Raw genomic sequence first — 14,752 nt, forward strand, 5'->3', positions numbered from 1 at the left:
TCATAGGGTATTACTTTGCCTTGTTAATATGTACTATGATTTGCTCTCAGGTCTACAAGCCCACAGCAGTCAGATGTTTATTGTTGGTGTTTCTACTACATCAATTATATTCAATTTGTTGAAAATATTACCTGAAATCCATTTCTCAAAAGAGCAAACCGATTTTTTTATATTCAATTTTGAAATCTGACATGGGGCTAGACATTTTGTCCGTTTCCCAGCTGCCCCAGTCATGTGACTTCTGCCTGCACTTTAGGATGGACTTTCTGGCAGGCTATTTCTCCTACTTAATGTAACTGAATCAGTCTCAGTGGGACTTGGCTTTTACTATTAAGTGCTGTTCTTAGATCTTCCAGGTTGCTGTTATCTTGTGTTAGGGAGCTGCTATCTCGTTACCTTCCCATTGTTCTGTTGTTAGGCTGCTGGGGGAGGAGTGATATCACTTCAACTTTCTGTACAGCAGTAAAAAGTGATTGAAGTTTATCAGAGCACAAGTCACATGACTGGAGGCAGCTGGGAAATTGACAATATGTCTAGCCCCATGTCAAACTTCAAAATTAAATATAACAAAATCGGTTTGCTCTTTTGAAAAATGGATTTCAGTGCAGAATAATTCTGCTGGAGCAGCACTATTAACTGATGCGTTTTGAAAAAAAACATGTTTTCCCATGACAGTATCCCTACAACGACTTGTGGCTTTGGGAGTTATAAAATGTTTTAACTGATAGATGACATTGCGCTATCCCTTGTATTGTTCAGATTTCATCCCACACACACTGAGCTCTTCGACAGTTATTACCAGTTGCTGTTTTAATAATTTGGTCTTCACAACCAGATGAATGTGTCAGGGATAAGATTTATTTCTAATTATAATATTGTTTAGCAAGCCAATCAATTTACTCAGTTAAAATTGAAATGTCATCTGCAAAGCTTTGGTTGCCAACTGTGAGAATCCCTATAGTTTCTGCAGATGGTCTTTAAATCTTCACCTCTAAACACAACTTGAAGAGCATGATTACTTAAAGGGACAGTTGTCTTTTCATAATGTCATTAAATTGGTATTACTGATTTCCTTCACATTATTTACCTATTATTTTCATTTTTAGATCCTGACTTTCATAACCATCGAGGCTCGTCTTCAACAAGACGCCCCGACCACGAGTCTGGTACCAATGGAAAGAGTTCAACCACTAGTCCACATGTCAATGGCCCTGAAGGTACATATATTTAAATTTTTATAGCTACTGGTTCTAATTCGCTGCTTTTTCTTATATCTTAATTATCATGGATTCTATTTGTATAGAAAAGGCAAGTTACATAGAATAGGGGACTTTTTTTTCTTGTCTGTGAACAATAGTTTCTGCAAAAATGTTTTAATAGTGTTTCCTGCAAGAAAAGAAAATACAACCGTCACCATAGTTGTAAATGTTAGCCAGTCTCTGAGACAGGGGTTTGAAAATAATTGAAGGAAGTTCTGTAGTAGCAACTATCTTGGGAGTCTGTACTCTATATTGTTTGGAGATTGTACATGCAATGTTTGCAAAAATGTTCTAATGAAATGAAAGTTTCTTTGTCCTGTTTGGGCCATTATTACTGCAACGTAACAGTGAAGTATACCTGTTATTTGACCCCCAAAAATGTAATGTAATTTAATTTGAGATTCTTAAGCATGCTTGTCAGGAGAACTGCTATCCTGCTTTGCCTTAAAGGTGATTGCTGCCAGGAAGATGCAACAACACTGTCATTGTAAGGATTTAATAACTCTCAAAAATCTCCTAACTCATAAAATTTTCCTCCTGTCCCTTTGTGGAAAGTTATATATTTTTACATGGAAACTCCAATGTTTTTACAAGTTAAATTATATCGGATTCATAATTAATGCACATTATGTTCTTACCATTTACAACCATTTTTGGAGAGGTTTTGCTCAATGATCAAAGTGACTCCGGAAAGCAGATATTCCGTCACTACTTTAATATTTATATTTTTTCTCTAAAATTCATATAAATATGAAGTCTCCTTGTCATGCTTAATCTAGTAGTAATATCTAGAAATAATAGATTGTACTGATTAGTAAATGTACAGCTAAGGCATAAAGTAAAGAGAGGTTCCTGCCTCAGAGAGCTTACAGTCAATCCCCCATATGTAATATAAGGCGTTAAGTTTTCCCAGGAGCAGTAACCCATAGCAAACAATAAGATGTTTGCATTTACACAGGTGACCAGTAATGGTACCTGCTGATTGGTTAATATGAGTTATTGCCCCTGGGCAAACTTAGTGCCTTTTATTACATAACCACAAATATGTTTAATGATGGAAATTACTGTATTAGTAACATTGGAAAATAAAATTCTTTCTTGATTTAGGCATGATTTAACATGTTAAATCATTCTAAACAGACATTTTAAGAAAGACTCTTACTAGAGGCACTGTAGGGAAAACTGAGAGGAGTCATCGACAATTATAAACACTAGTTATTTTAATGTTTCCCACTGCTTTCATGAAGATATATGTGCTGATTATTCTAATCAATTACTAGTATAAGACTGTTCAATGTGACACTTTTTATTGCCTGACAGATGTTGAGTCATTTGTTTAGCTAATTGTGTATTAAATAAGCTGATTCATTAATATTTCTACTATGTTGCCCAAATGAATTCTGGCTTTCATAAATGTAGATTGATTCCTTTATTGCTCTGATAAACCCGGGAAATGCTATTAACCACAATTATACTATAGTGTCGAAAATATATCATAAAGTATAGCAGGTGGCTACTAATTCAAAATTGGTATTAAAAGTGTTAAACATCACTATAAATGAAGATGATATGGTAATTTCAGACTGTTGGCGCAGCTGTAATTTACTCATAATGTAGCCAACAACTGATTATTATTTTATATTAAACGTATGATTCTCCAGGCACTTATGGCACACCGACATTAACAGAATGCGTATAGTAAATAATGCATCACATTTCAATTCCTAGCTTTGTCTCTAAATTTTTTAAAAAGTTAAACATAGGCAAAACAATTCTATGCCATGAGTACATAATGAATATAGGCTTTGACTTGGCAATTTTGTAAATCTTTTTTTGTTGTTGTCCCTTTTTGTTGTAGGCTCTAGCACAGATGGAAAAAATGCTGGACATTCAAGTATCTTGGGATCCGAGGTGGCCTTATTTGCGGGGATTGCTTCAGGGTGCATAATCTTCATTGTCATCATAATCACTCTTGTGGTGCTGTTGTTGAAATACAGAAGAAGACACAGAAAGCATTCACCCCAGCACACAACAACTTTATCACTCAGTACATTAGCCACTCCAAAACGCAGTGGCAATAACAATGGTTCAGAGCCAAGTGACATTATTATTCCTTTAAGGACTGCAGAGGGTGTTTTCTGCCCTCATTATGAGAAAGTAAGTGGAGATTATGGACATCCTGTTTACATTGTCCAGGAGATGCCACCTCAGAGCCCAGCAAATATTTACTACAAAGTCTGAGGAATTCCGTGGTACCTTTTGACATACAGGACACATAAAGGTCCATTGCTTTCTGATGGGTTTTAAGTGGCTCAATATGCTTAAAAATGGACTTGAATGGAAAAAGGGCCCAAGAGAAAACCTTCCTTCAGAGAGCGCCTTCTTAAGCTGGATTGCATATAGAACCAAGTGGTTCCTAAAGTTAAGACAAAAGTATTCACTGAAGCTGGAAGACTTTTTACGATTTTACCCATTCTGATAGCTATCCACTAGTCATGTTCATCCTCCTTTAAGCCATGTGCACTAGGCATTCAAGCAGATACAAAAGCCAGGTGAATATGGAGTTTTTAAAGGACTTTAATAATTTAAGCATATTCTAGATGCTTTAGGATTATCTTGAAATGCAAATTTTAGACTCAGTATCTCTAGCTTTCTCAGTGTATACTGGATTTGTCACAAAGGCCTGTGCGTCTAAGACTGAAAGAGTTCTAGTCCATCACTGTTTCATTTTCATCTCGTCTTGAAAATCACCTTCCTTCACAAAAGGTTTCATTTTATTCCACCTCTTCTCTAATGGCATATTAACCTTTGGAGTCTCTTACTCCATCCATTTCTACCGCAGTCACACTTGAATGGGTAATATATTATGGAAATTGTATTTGCTAATACAGAACCTTCCAGCAAGAAGTTACACTGTCAGCAAGTCCAGGAGTCTATAAGATAAACTGCTGAATGCAGTTAAATGCCACTGCCTCTGTATCAAAGCTTAAAGAAAATGTTTTTGGCAGCAGAGCACTTTGGGGGTATCAGTTGTGCAGTGGTGGCAAGGGAGATGCAGAGGAATATACTGTGCAGTAAGGCTGCAAAACAGGGAATTCATTCTGATCAAAAAGGAGAGTGTTCGGAATTCCATTACACAGAAGTTCTGACAGAGGTGGTGCATAGGTAGGTAGAGAAGGACAAGTCAAGTTGTGGATGCTATGTGCTTGGAAATAGCAATATTGGCAATAAATGTATGGAAGCTGAATGAAACTCCTAGTCTGTGACTGATTTCATTGGCAGACTCAGGTGCTATACTGACCATATAATTCCTCAGACCAGGAAAGCTTTCATGAGAAGAGCAGAAAGACCTACACGTTTAAGAACCAAAGGTCAAAGGAGAAAGACGTTCATTTCACAGATCTTTCTTATTAAGGCATAAAAGCTTTTGTGATGAAGCCCCCTTATGTGGCTTATAATGAAAACCGTCTCTGGACACCTTTTCTTTGTGGTATTGATCTCCCAGAGAAGTGTGGCATAAATATGGAAGAAGCTGGCATGGCAGTTCACTGGTGCTATGTTTCTGTGAAAAGCACATATGGCAAATGTTTTACAGTTCTTAGGAATAAAATAAATTATTAGTTATGGAGAACAGTAAAGAGAAAAATGACTTATTTAATAGGTGTATAGCACACAGGGGATATATAGTAAAATATTTTACTAATATATAATATTAAAATTGCACAGCCTGCCCCTTCAAGAAGAGCGGTGAAATCCATTTTAGCAGCAGTTAAATAGGCTATTACTATTGTCCTTACAGAAAACAATTAGGCATTGCTGCTGGGGGGGGGAACAAACAAGCAGTTTCCAAAAAAAAATACAATAGTGAGAAAAAACTCAAAAATAACAAAGCCTTCTAAAGGCGTCTCTCTCTCAAGAGCAGACTAGGAAGTGCAGGCCCCTAAAAGCAGGAAATCTGTGTTTCTGCATCATCTATTTAACAATGACAAGAGGATCTGCTGGCATTTATTTTTTGCTTTATGATTTCCTTTCGCCTTAACGCAATGATATTATAAAAATTCAGCAGGTTAGACAGCGCAATATCTTTTTTTTTTCTTCTATTTCTTCTGTTCCTCTTTGTCTCCTACATTTATGTGCTATGCAAAATAGATATTATCAACACAGTCCTGTTTCTATGGTAACACTTCAGTCTGAGTTGGAAAGAAGAAAAAAAATTAGCAACAGCATTTTGAGGTTCTTGAGCCTATAAGAGCACCTTCAAAAATGAACTTTCATGGGAACGATTGCTTCATCTGTTTTTCTTTTTTTTTCCTTCTTAAAAAAGGTTTGAGTGGTCAATCAACCTCCTTGCATATTTACAGCATATTGCAAACTGTATTTGGCTGATTTTTTTGCTTTTAGCCATAGAAAAACATTTTAAATTATGTGCATATTTCCTTTTACTTCCTGCAAGAACATTTTGGCAGGGTTTTTGACCTTTTCTGTGTCTTAAGGCAGTGTGCCTGAATACTATGGAAAGGACCACACACTCGTTTCTTTACATTTAGTTGTGAGTGTTCTGTTGAACTAAAGCTGTGAATTTCAGATCCATTGATAATAAGCAACCTACAACCACTGTCTAAATCACTTTGTGTGTCTGTTTTGTGTCTGAAGCCGAATGACAATCTTCAAATGGTTTCCTTTTTAATTTAGAAGTTGTTTCAGGTTTGGAACGTTTCTGTAAATGCCTTGCTTGATAGATCATCTGATCCTTAGTCACCTGACTTAGGAATTTGCACCAATATGTCAAAGTGAAGATGCTGTAAATATATTGAACCGTGTCTGTCTGAATTTGGGGTGTGTCCGTAGCCTTATTCACCTTTTTAAAATATTAATATAGATTAAAACATACACCTGGAAAAAAAAAAAAGACAGAATATGGATTTTCTTAACCAGATTGTGTACATAGAGCAATGTTGGATTTTTTTACAAAGTCTAAGCAAAATGTTTTGTATAAAATGAATTTTTTGCTATGTATTTAGCTATCGCTTGTCTGAAGGCAGTGTCATTCCCCTTTGCACTGTAACTAGAAATAAAAGGTAAAAAAAGGTTGCCAAATTGCTGCATATATGTGCCGTAATTGTGTACCATGAATATTTATTTAAAATAATTTTTTTGTCCAATTTTGTAAGTAACACAGTATTATGCCTGAGTTTATAAATATTTGTTTCCTTTTTTTTTTAAATAGACTTTCCTAGGTTTACAGTTTTGCTTTAGTTTCACATTGTATTTAGCCTCTCTACCAGTTCCCACCCAAACAACAAAGCTCTGAAATTTCACATTCCACGTCTGAATTTGTTCTTAAAAAAATAAAAATATTTTTTCCTATGGAAATTATGTCTCAAGACTGATTTTTGTTTCCCCACCTCACTGAAGAACATTCTCACGTAATACAATTTTAAAAAAACAGTGACACTATTAAAGAAACTGTTTAATTTGGCATAGCCTAAAATTTATTTAAATTCTGAACATGATAAAATGTTTTACAATGTCCTGGTTTTATGGTGGTATGTTTTTCATCAACTCTTCTGTGTTCAGCCATCTTTTATGTACAGTATTGAGTGTACAAAGTCCAACCCCCACACCCGAGCCATTATTCTCATCGGAGCTTTAAAGCAGCAGCAGCAGCAGCACATGTTGCAATTTTATTGTCGGGCAGTTCAAGACATGGTGCATTTTCTCAATTGTATGTCATCCATGGTATGTCATAATCCATATACATCACTACACAGGGACTGTATATACTTAAATGAAAGAGTATTTAGAAAAGAGAGAAAGTGGGAGGAAACTTCTGGGATACAATCTGTACACAAGTACTGGGTTTCATACTATATTAAAGTGGTGCTGATACCAAATATTCCGATTTCTAAGGCTTGCCATCATCAGTATACTCTTCAGGGAATACTGAAAGCTTGGTTGCTGGCTTGCTACTAAATATTCCCTGGGGGTACTCCATGGAGAGTCAGGGCTGCATTTTCTGGTTGCAGTAAATCTGCAAATATAACAACTTTAACACCCTGGGGATTGCACCTCTGTATGAGAAAACTGAACATGTCATTGTGTTTAGTTATGGTAGAACTTTGGAGCTCAAAAAGTTGCAAATTCCATCAATCTTACATACAATTCCCAGCTGGGGTGCAAAACAGTGGCTAAGGGGTCCGGCTTTGGTTGGCATGTGGAGAACATGTCTATTAGCAATCTTGCATACTACATTATATTACATTCATTCAACAGAGGAGGAACTGGATTCACTCATGATCTTAGTGCTTCTGTCCAGTAAAGCATATAAGTCAATCGCAAGAGTTGTCAGAAAAGGTCAAACGCAGTATAATTCTGCAAATTCAAGGTGTATTTATTTCCACACTACAGGGCACATTTACTAAGGGTCGAAATTTTCAAGTTAAAAAACGTCTAAATTCGACCATCGAATTTGATACTTCGATAGTGGAAGTATTTTTTTGATTGAAAACAGCCGTTTTCGATCAAAGTAAAAATCGATCGATTAAATCGTTCGAATCGAACGATTTTACAAAAAAATACTTTTACTACTCAAAACTTAGCCAAAGATTATAGGAGATCCCCCATAGGCTAAACAGCAATTCGGTAGGTTTAAGGTGGTGAAGACGAAGTTTTTAAAGAGTCAAAGTTTTTTCAATTCAAATCGAATTTTGGCCTATTCGATGGTCGAAGTTCCCAAAAATTACTTTGAAATTCGAAGTTTTTGAATTTGAAAATTCACTTCGACCCTTAGTAAATGGGCCCCTACATGTTGTGAATGCAATACTGCATGGCAATATTCTTTACTGGCTTCTCTTAAATCTTGCATTCATTTTTGTTAGATATGACTGACACTGTAAAACTGAAAAACAAGAATATGTAAGTGAAACAGCAAATTATTTTTGATCAAAGGTAAGCTTGTCTGATGATACCACCCTGCATTACGATGGCAGAATTGGAAGGGCTGGTCTGTGCTTTTCAGAAATGTATTGCACGCTCTCAATGTGCCATAGAGATCAAACTCTGCTGTAGACAGCAATTACGGAGCAGATTTCAAGCAGAGCAATTGCTCATCACTACAGACTATCTCGTGACACCAGCAAATAGGCACTTGCATTTTTTGTCATTCCTGATGACATGACTCTATTAATTATCAAGCAAGGACAAAATGTGAATTTGCTGCTGACATTATGAACGGGACATCAGTGGGTAGGTAACGCTGAACGTAGAAAAAAAGTGTCTTGTTCAAAGGGCAGATGTTTCAAGTGCAATATTTCTAAGAAAAATATACCTTGTTTACAAGAACGGTTTTGCCTGCTATTTATTTTGCATTCAATCAAGTAGGAGCACATACAATTGACTTTAAAATGGCCAGTAGGGGTGCTCTTTGAAATCTATAGAGGATGCATTAGTATTGGCATTATTGCATAATTAGAGATAAATGGAGAAGTCATTTTAAATATTATATTTAACTATTTGTTGGCTAATTTAATAGAAACGCCTTCCCATCAGCAAATGCAATCCAGCATAATAATATACTATCTTTTAATGACATTATTAATAGCAATTTGGAGATTCGAGTGTGGGTGAGTATACAATATGACACATGCAGCTTTACCCTGTAGAGAAAAAAAGCATACTACTCTAGTGCTAGCATGTGGATTAATTAGCATCTAGGGAAAAGGAAATATAAGCTCTAATGTTTGCTGCTGTGGCACAGTATTGTTTTATAAGGACACAGCAGCAAATGATGCTCATGCCATTTAGATATTTGATGCCTGTAGTATTTCCTATATCCCAGTTACTGAGACAAGACATAAGGGCCTATCGGTGTCTGCAAGTGCAGTTGTGGTCCCTGCACTTTCCCAGCAGTCAGTTGTGTGTAACAACAATATGATTAAAGGTTCTTGAGTCAAAATGCGCTCCTTGCACTTTAATATAATGCGCTTAGCGTTTCTCAGTCCTTACTGTTTCCTTTACGAATTACGAGTTTTCAGAACTCTGAAACTACCTCCACCTCTGGACAAGGCGTTAGCTCCAGGTTTCTCTCAGTGCACAGTTCAGTTGTGCCGAAAGCAAAAGATGCACGTCACTTGAATGGCAAAATATTCAGTATTTTTCGGCCGCAATTATTCTGGATTTCTGGGGAAATAAACATATTATCATCCCTTAGTAAAACCATACTGGAGGTTTTAGATTTAACAATCCATTTTTTGCCTTGAAACTCATTGTACATATGCTAAATTGCTCTAGATATCTGTGCCTATTATCTGTTACTGAACATGTCGACTTCATTGTTTTTGAAACTTGTGTTGACATTTTTTTTTAGCTTTCTTATCTCAAACACTCTACTAATTAAACCTTTCAAAGGGTTTATTCACCATCCAAACACTTTTTCAGTTGAGTTGTTTTCAGATTGTGCTCCAGAAATAAAGCTTTTTTCAATTGCTTTCCATTTTTACAGTTTTCCCAAAATCTAAGTTTAAAGTTCAATGGTCTTGTCTCTGGTGTGTTTCAGTCTGGCAGCTCAGTAATTCAGGGGCAGTTTCTGAGCTGTTACAATTTGCTACATTATTTGCTACATTTCTCAGTAGCATCTGTGGAGTATTAACAACTATTGTATCAGTTCCAACAGCTGCCATGTTTCCTCTTGAGGCAAGTTCGGGCGACTTTGGAATACGAATCGCCGTGTGTGCCATGCCGCAGGTGCCTTTTCATTATAACCGGCACAATGAAAAAGCAAAGGAAGGCGTTCGGGGAGATAATCGCCACAAAGACAAGGCAGTTAGTCTCCAGGTGACTAAATCTACTCGAATCGCCAGGTGTGCCCTTACCCTTAGGGATTCTGCTCAGCAGGGACAAAGATAAAAAAATGTATCAATTTAGAACAGTTTAGTGCAGGGGTCCCCGAACTTTTTTTTACCAGTGAGCAACATTCAGATGTAAAAGGAATTGGAGAGCAATGCAAGCATGAAAAATGTTTCTGGGGGTGCCACATAAGGGCTGTAATTGGCCCCCATATGGACTGTCAACTTACATTGGGCTCTATTTGGCAGTACACCTGTTTTTTATGCAACTAAAACTTGCCAGAAATAATCACTTGCTTTGAGGCCACTGGGAGCAACATCCAAGGGTTTGGAGATCCAATGGTTAAGGATCACTGGTTTAGAGAGTCAGCTCCCCCCCCAGAGCTGCTTTAGAAGGTGAAAAATTAGACTTACACTTCAATATTAAAAAAACGGAAATAGAAAGTAATTGTAAAAAGTCTTTGGGGCAAATTCACTAACATTCGTAGTTTCGCCAGGCGCAACTTCGCCGTGCTTCGCCGCACTTTGCCGCACTTCGCCAGGCGTAGTTTCGCCAGCGCTCCGCAAATTCACTAAAATCCGAAGTTGCGCTCAGGGGTAGCGTAAGGTTGCGAAGTTGCGCTAGAGTTGATTCGCTATGTAAAGCGAAGTTACGCTAGCGAAGGCTAATTTGCATACGGCGCCAAATTCAAATTTCAATGGAGGAATACGTATCAGCACTACAAATGCCTAGAAAACCTTCAAATCAGCAAATAAAAATTTTATTTTGCCCTACACATGTGCCCACTGTCTAGGTAAGTTGCCATGAGTCAGGAAATTTAGGGGGAAGGAGGGGAGCCCCAAAAAATTTTTCGATCTTTTTCAGCCTATCACCCATAATGTAGAAAACACGCCAGCATTTTTTGGGACCTAGAAAAATTTTTGACTTTTTTTTTAAACAATCCCTATCTACTCTATTGTGCTTCGCCAGGTCTGAGGTGGCGAAGGAAGTCTAGCGTAAAAGGTAGCGTTCAGTACACTGCGCAAGTTAGTGAATTTGCGTAGTTACGTCTCTAGCGAAAATTCGCCAGGCGTAAGGGTGCGAAGTAACACTAGCGAAACTACGCCAGCGTTCGTTAGTGAATTTGCACAGTAACGAAAATGCCAAACGCTAGTGAATTAACGCTAGCGTTCGGCGCTTTGGCGCTTAGTGAATTTGCCCCTCTATGTCTGGTGAACTATATGAAGCCAACTGAACTGACAAAAGTGTTGGAAGGTGAACAACACATTTATAGCACTGTCTGCACTATAATGGGTGACTAAAATCATCTGAAAATGCCTTCCCATTGTGAAAGCTTTGGATGGCTGCAAGTAAAGTAAAAATGCCTTCCTTTACAACAAACAACAAGCAACAAATCTCCTTTGCTAGTGCCCTAAGGTAAACGACTTTCAGACAGGATTGCAGACCACTGTGCTCTGGATGCTCTGTGATAAAGATATCAAGAATCTCAAGAGTCCTAAAGCATGACAGAACTGCTGCTTTCTATTAGCTGTTCAACATATCAACATATAAACATTCTTTTTTCCAAAATGAAACTCTTTAATTTCCTAAATATTACACTTCAATTGTCATTTTTTTAATAATAGGATTTTTTTTTAATAATAAGAATTTTACTGTCATTTGTTATAGTTTATCACAGGGATGAGAAACATGAAGCCCCCATATGCTGTTAAAGTCTCAGCATACCACCAACAACTGTACCGTTCTGGAACACCAACACTGGCCCACGTTACAAGCAGGAGATATAATGAAAGAGCGCATATTATTGCTGAAAGGAGCCGACTTCTGCCATTGTCGGTCCCTTCATAATTCGATATTCTAGTTCATCAAAAAGCAATGAATGCCTTGTAAAAATGAAACCGAGCTGCCCACATTTATGCATATTCTCTATTTAACAAACATGTTGTTTTCTATCTGTTCCAGGCAACACACTTGGCTGTCCCTAATCACAGATTTTTCCTCCTACTTCTAATTCCACCAGCTTTCTCGCCGACTGCATTCGGCAGAATGTTTTTCCAAAACAATTAGAATTTCATGTACCCAAGAAGCACAAAACGATTTGTACTGTTATGTTGTGCTGCATGAGACCTGGAATCACCTCTTAGTGCCATGCATGTGCCAGTGTAATTCCATCTTAGTGGAGTTCATGGCAATTTTACTATTTTAGTTATTTAAGGAGCAATTACATATAATTGTTCCTTTGCTGTAGCAGTGTTTGTTTACTCATTTGTATCCTTTTAATATGGAAAGTATGCTGCGTGTATAAGGTATGTATATTGTTTAAGACCAATAGTGTCAGAAATGTCCACTTTTGTTTTCTGCTCACATCAAAATGTCATAGAAAAATGATTGACCCAGTGTCAGCAATCTGTTTGCACATTCACATTTGTTATCAGTCCAGATGAAACATAACATACGTTTTAAGTGCACCTGTAAAAATGCCATAGTTAAACCCTAATGTCTAATGAATGTGAGTATGCAAACTGAACATTTTAGTAATAAATGCTGAACGTAATCAGGACATATGGCTATTAAAGTTAAAAGTATTTTTCCATAAGGCATTTACAAGGGTAGATATAAAATAAAGGCCACACAATGAGTATGCTGTTTAGCATTAAAACTCTAAAGCCTTCTCCCCACACTGAGGATGCTTAAGCCTGGAGCACAGTGTCATGAATCCTGTAGCATATCTCAATGTACCTTTCATTGGAGAATGAGACCAATGTGTATACCACAGAAATTCCCATCTGTTGCAGAGTCTGAGCCAACTGTCCAACAGTTAATTAAAATGCTTGAAGCTTTGTGTACTCAGACTAGCCACTTTAATTAACTAAAAATGACACTACTTAGTAATTTGATTATCTCCAATCTAACCACACTCTTTCTAGGCTCTGACTAGATAATGGCAGACACTAGGGGGCAAATTTACTTACTTGCGAAGTTGCGCCAGCGTTGGCTTTGCAGTACTTCGCCAGGCGAAGATTCGCCAGGGCTGCACAAATTCACAAAGGTCTGAAGTTGCGCACAAGTTACCGATCGTTTGTGAAGTTGCGCTAGCGATGTTACGATCAGCAGTTCGAAGTTACGCTAGCGTTGCCTAATTAGCATACAGCGCCAAGTTAAAGTACAATGGACGTGTATGTAGCAGCAAATAAATTACACTACACAAGCCTGGGAAAGCTTCATAAAATAAAATAGAGTTGTTATTTTGCCCTATACATGTGCCCACTGTATAGTTTAGGTGCCAAATGTTAGGAAATGTAGGGGGAAGGAGGGTATCCCCAAAAAAAATCTGATCTTTTTCAGCCTATCACCCTTAAAAAAGTAAAAGATTGCAGTGTTTTTTGGGACTTAGAAAAAATTTAAAAAAATTTTTAAGCAAGTCCTATCTATCGCACTTCGCCTGGTCTGAGGTGGCGAAGTAAAGTCTGGCGCAAGACGTAACGTTCAGTAAAATGCGCAAGTTAGTGAATTCGCGTAGTTAGGTCCCTTTGCCAGAGCGCAACTTCGCGAAGTGCGAAGTAGCGCTAGAGTAGGCCCACTTCGCTAGCGAATTTACGTCAGCACCCGAAGTGGCAAAATGACGTCACGCTGGCGAAATTTGCCTCTAGATAGATAAAAAAATAACATGAAGATCCATAACGAATGCAGAAAAAAATGGGTCTAGATTTGGAATATGTCTGTGACAATCTACCAAGGGAGGGAAATCGCGTGACTTTTCGTCACAAAACGAGGAAGTAAAAACTGTTTTCGTCTTCCCACCCCTAGGATTTGTATTCGGTTAAATATTATGCCGATTCTTTCACAAAGGATTCAGGGGGTTCAGCTGAATCCAAAATAGTGGATTCAGTGCATCCCTACCTTTAAATGAACTTTCAGTATGATGTAGAGAGTGATTTTCTGAGACAATTTGCAATTGGTTTTCATTATTTATTATTTGTGTTTTTTGAGTTATTTAGCTTTTTATTCTGCAGCTCTCCAGTTTGCAATTTTTCCAAATTACCCTGGCAACCATGCATAGATTTGAATAAGAGACTGGAATATGTATATGAGAGGTTCCAAAAGACGAATAAGTTGAAATAACAATACATTTGTAGGCTTAGGGTAGGGACACACTGGACGATTTGTCGCCAACGTTTTAAAAAAGTAAATCGCGGCGACAAGACAATCGTCTTTTTTGAACAGACGATTCACAGCGACTATTGGCACAGAGCGATTTGTATCCCATTACTCTGTGCGGTACGTGCTCCACCCAAACCGGAAAGCGGTTTGTGCTTCCCGCTGTAACCTGGCGTCTTTACATTCTTGCGTTCTTGCGTCATTGCGTTCGCATTGTAATTTGAATACAATTGCTGCTACTTATCTGTATGTGTGTGCGTGTCTAGGAGATTTCAGTGCTTTTCTAAGTACATGCTATTTCTGATAAATCGCTCGGAAAAGGGTCTCAGTGCGTTTTGGAGCTACAGGCGATTCACAAACACGCTGTGGGCACAGGAGCTGGCGTCTTTCATTTGGTTTTGTTCAGAGACAAAACGAGCGATATGTCGCCGCGATTTGCTTTTTAAAAACGTTGGCGACAAATCGTCCAGTGTGTCCTTACCCTTACAGAG

General features: G+C 37.7%; 1 protein-coding gene across 2 annotated transcripts in view; it reads left to right on the forward strand.

Annotated features, from left to right (window-relative positions):
• The window catches only part of efnb2.L (ephrin B2 L homeolog), a 34,410-nt gene extending 27,778 nt beyond the window's left edge, over nt 1-6,632 (forward strand). The window contains 2 exon segments of one of the 2 annotated variants that reach the window (NM_001086485.1): nt 1,107-1,217; nt 3,118-5,116. In NM_001086485.1, the coding sequence (NP_001079954.1) occupies nt 1,107-1,217; nt 3,118-3,500 (494 nt within the window). In that variant the 3' untranslated portion in view covers nt 3,501-5,116. 2 annotated transcript variants of the gene reach the window in all.
• Nucleotides 6,633-14,752: the final 8,120 nt, after the last annotated feature.

This window comes from Xenopus laevis, chromosome 2L, assembly GCF_017654675.1.
Source record: "Xenopus laevis strain J_2021 chromosome 2L, Xenopus_laevis_v10.1, whole genome shotgun sequence".
Classification (NCBI taxonomy): domain Eukaryota; kingdom Metazoa; phylum Chordata; class Amphibia; order Anura; family Pipidae; genus Xenopus; species Xenopus laevis.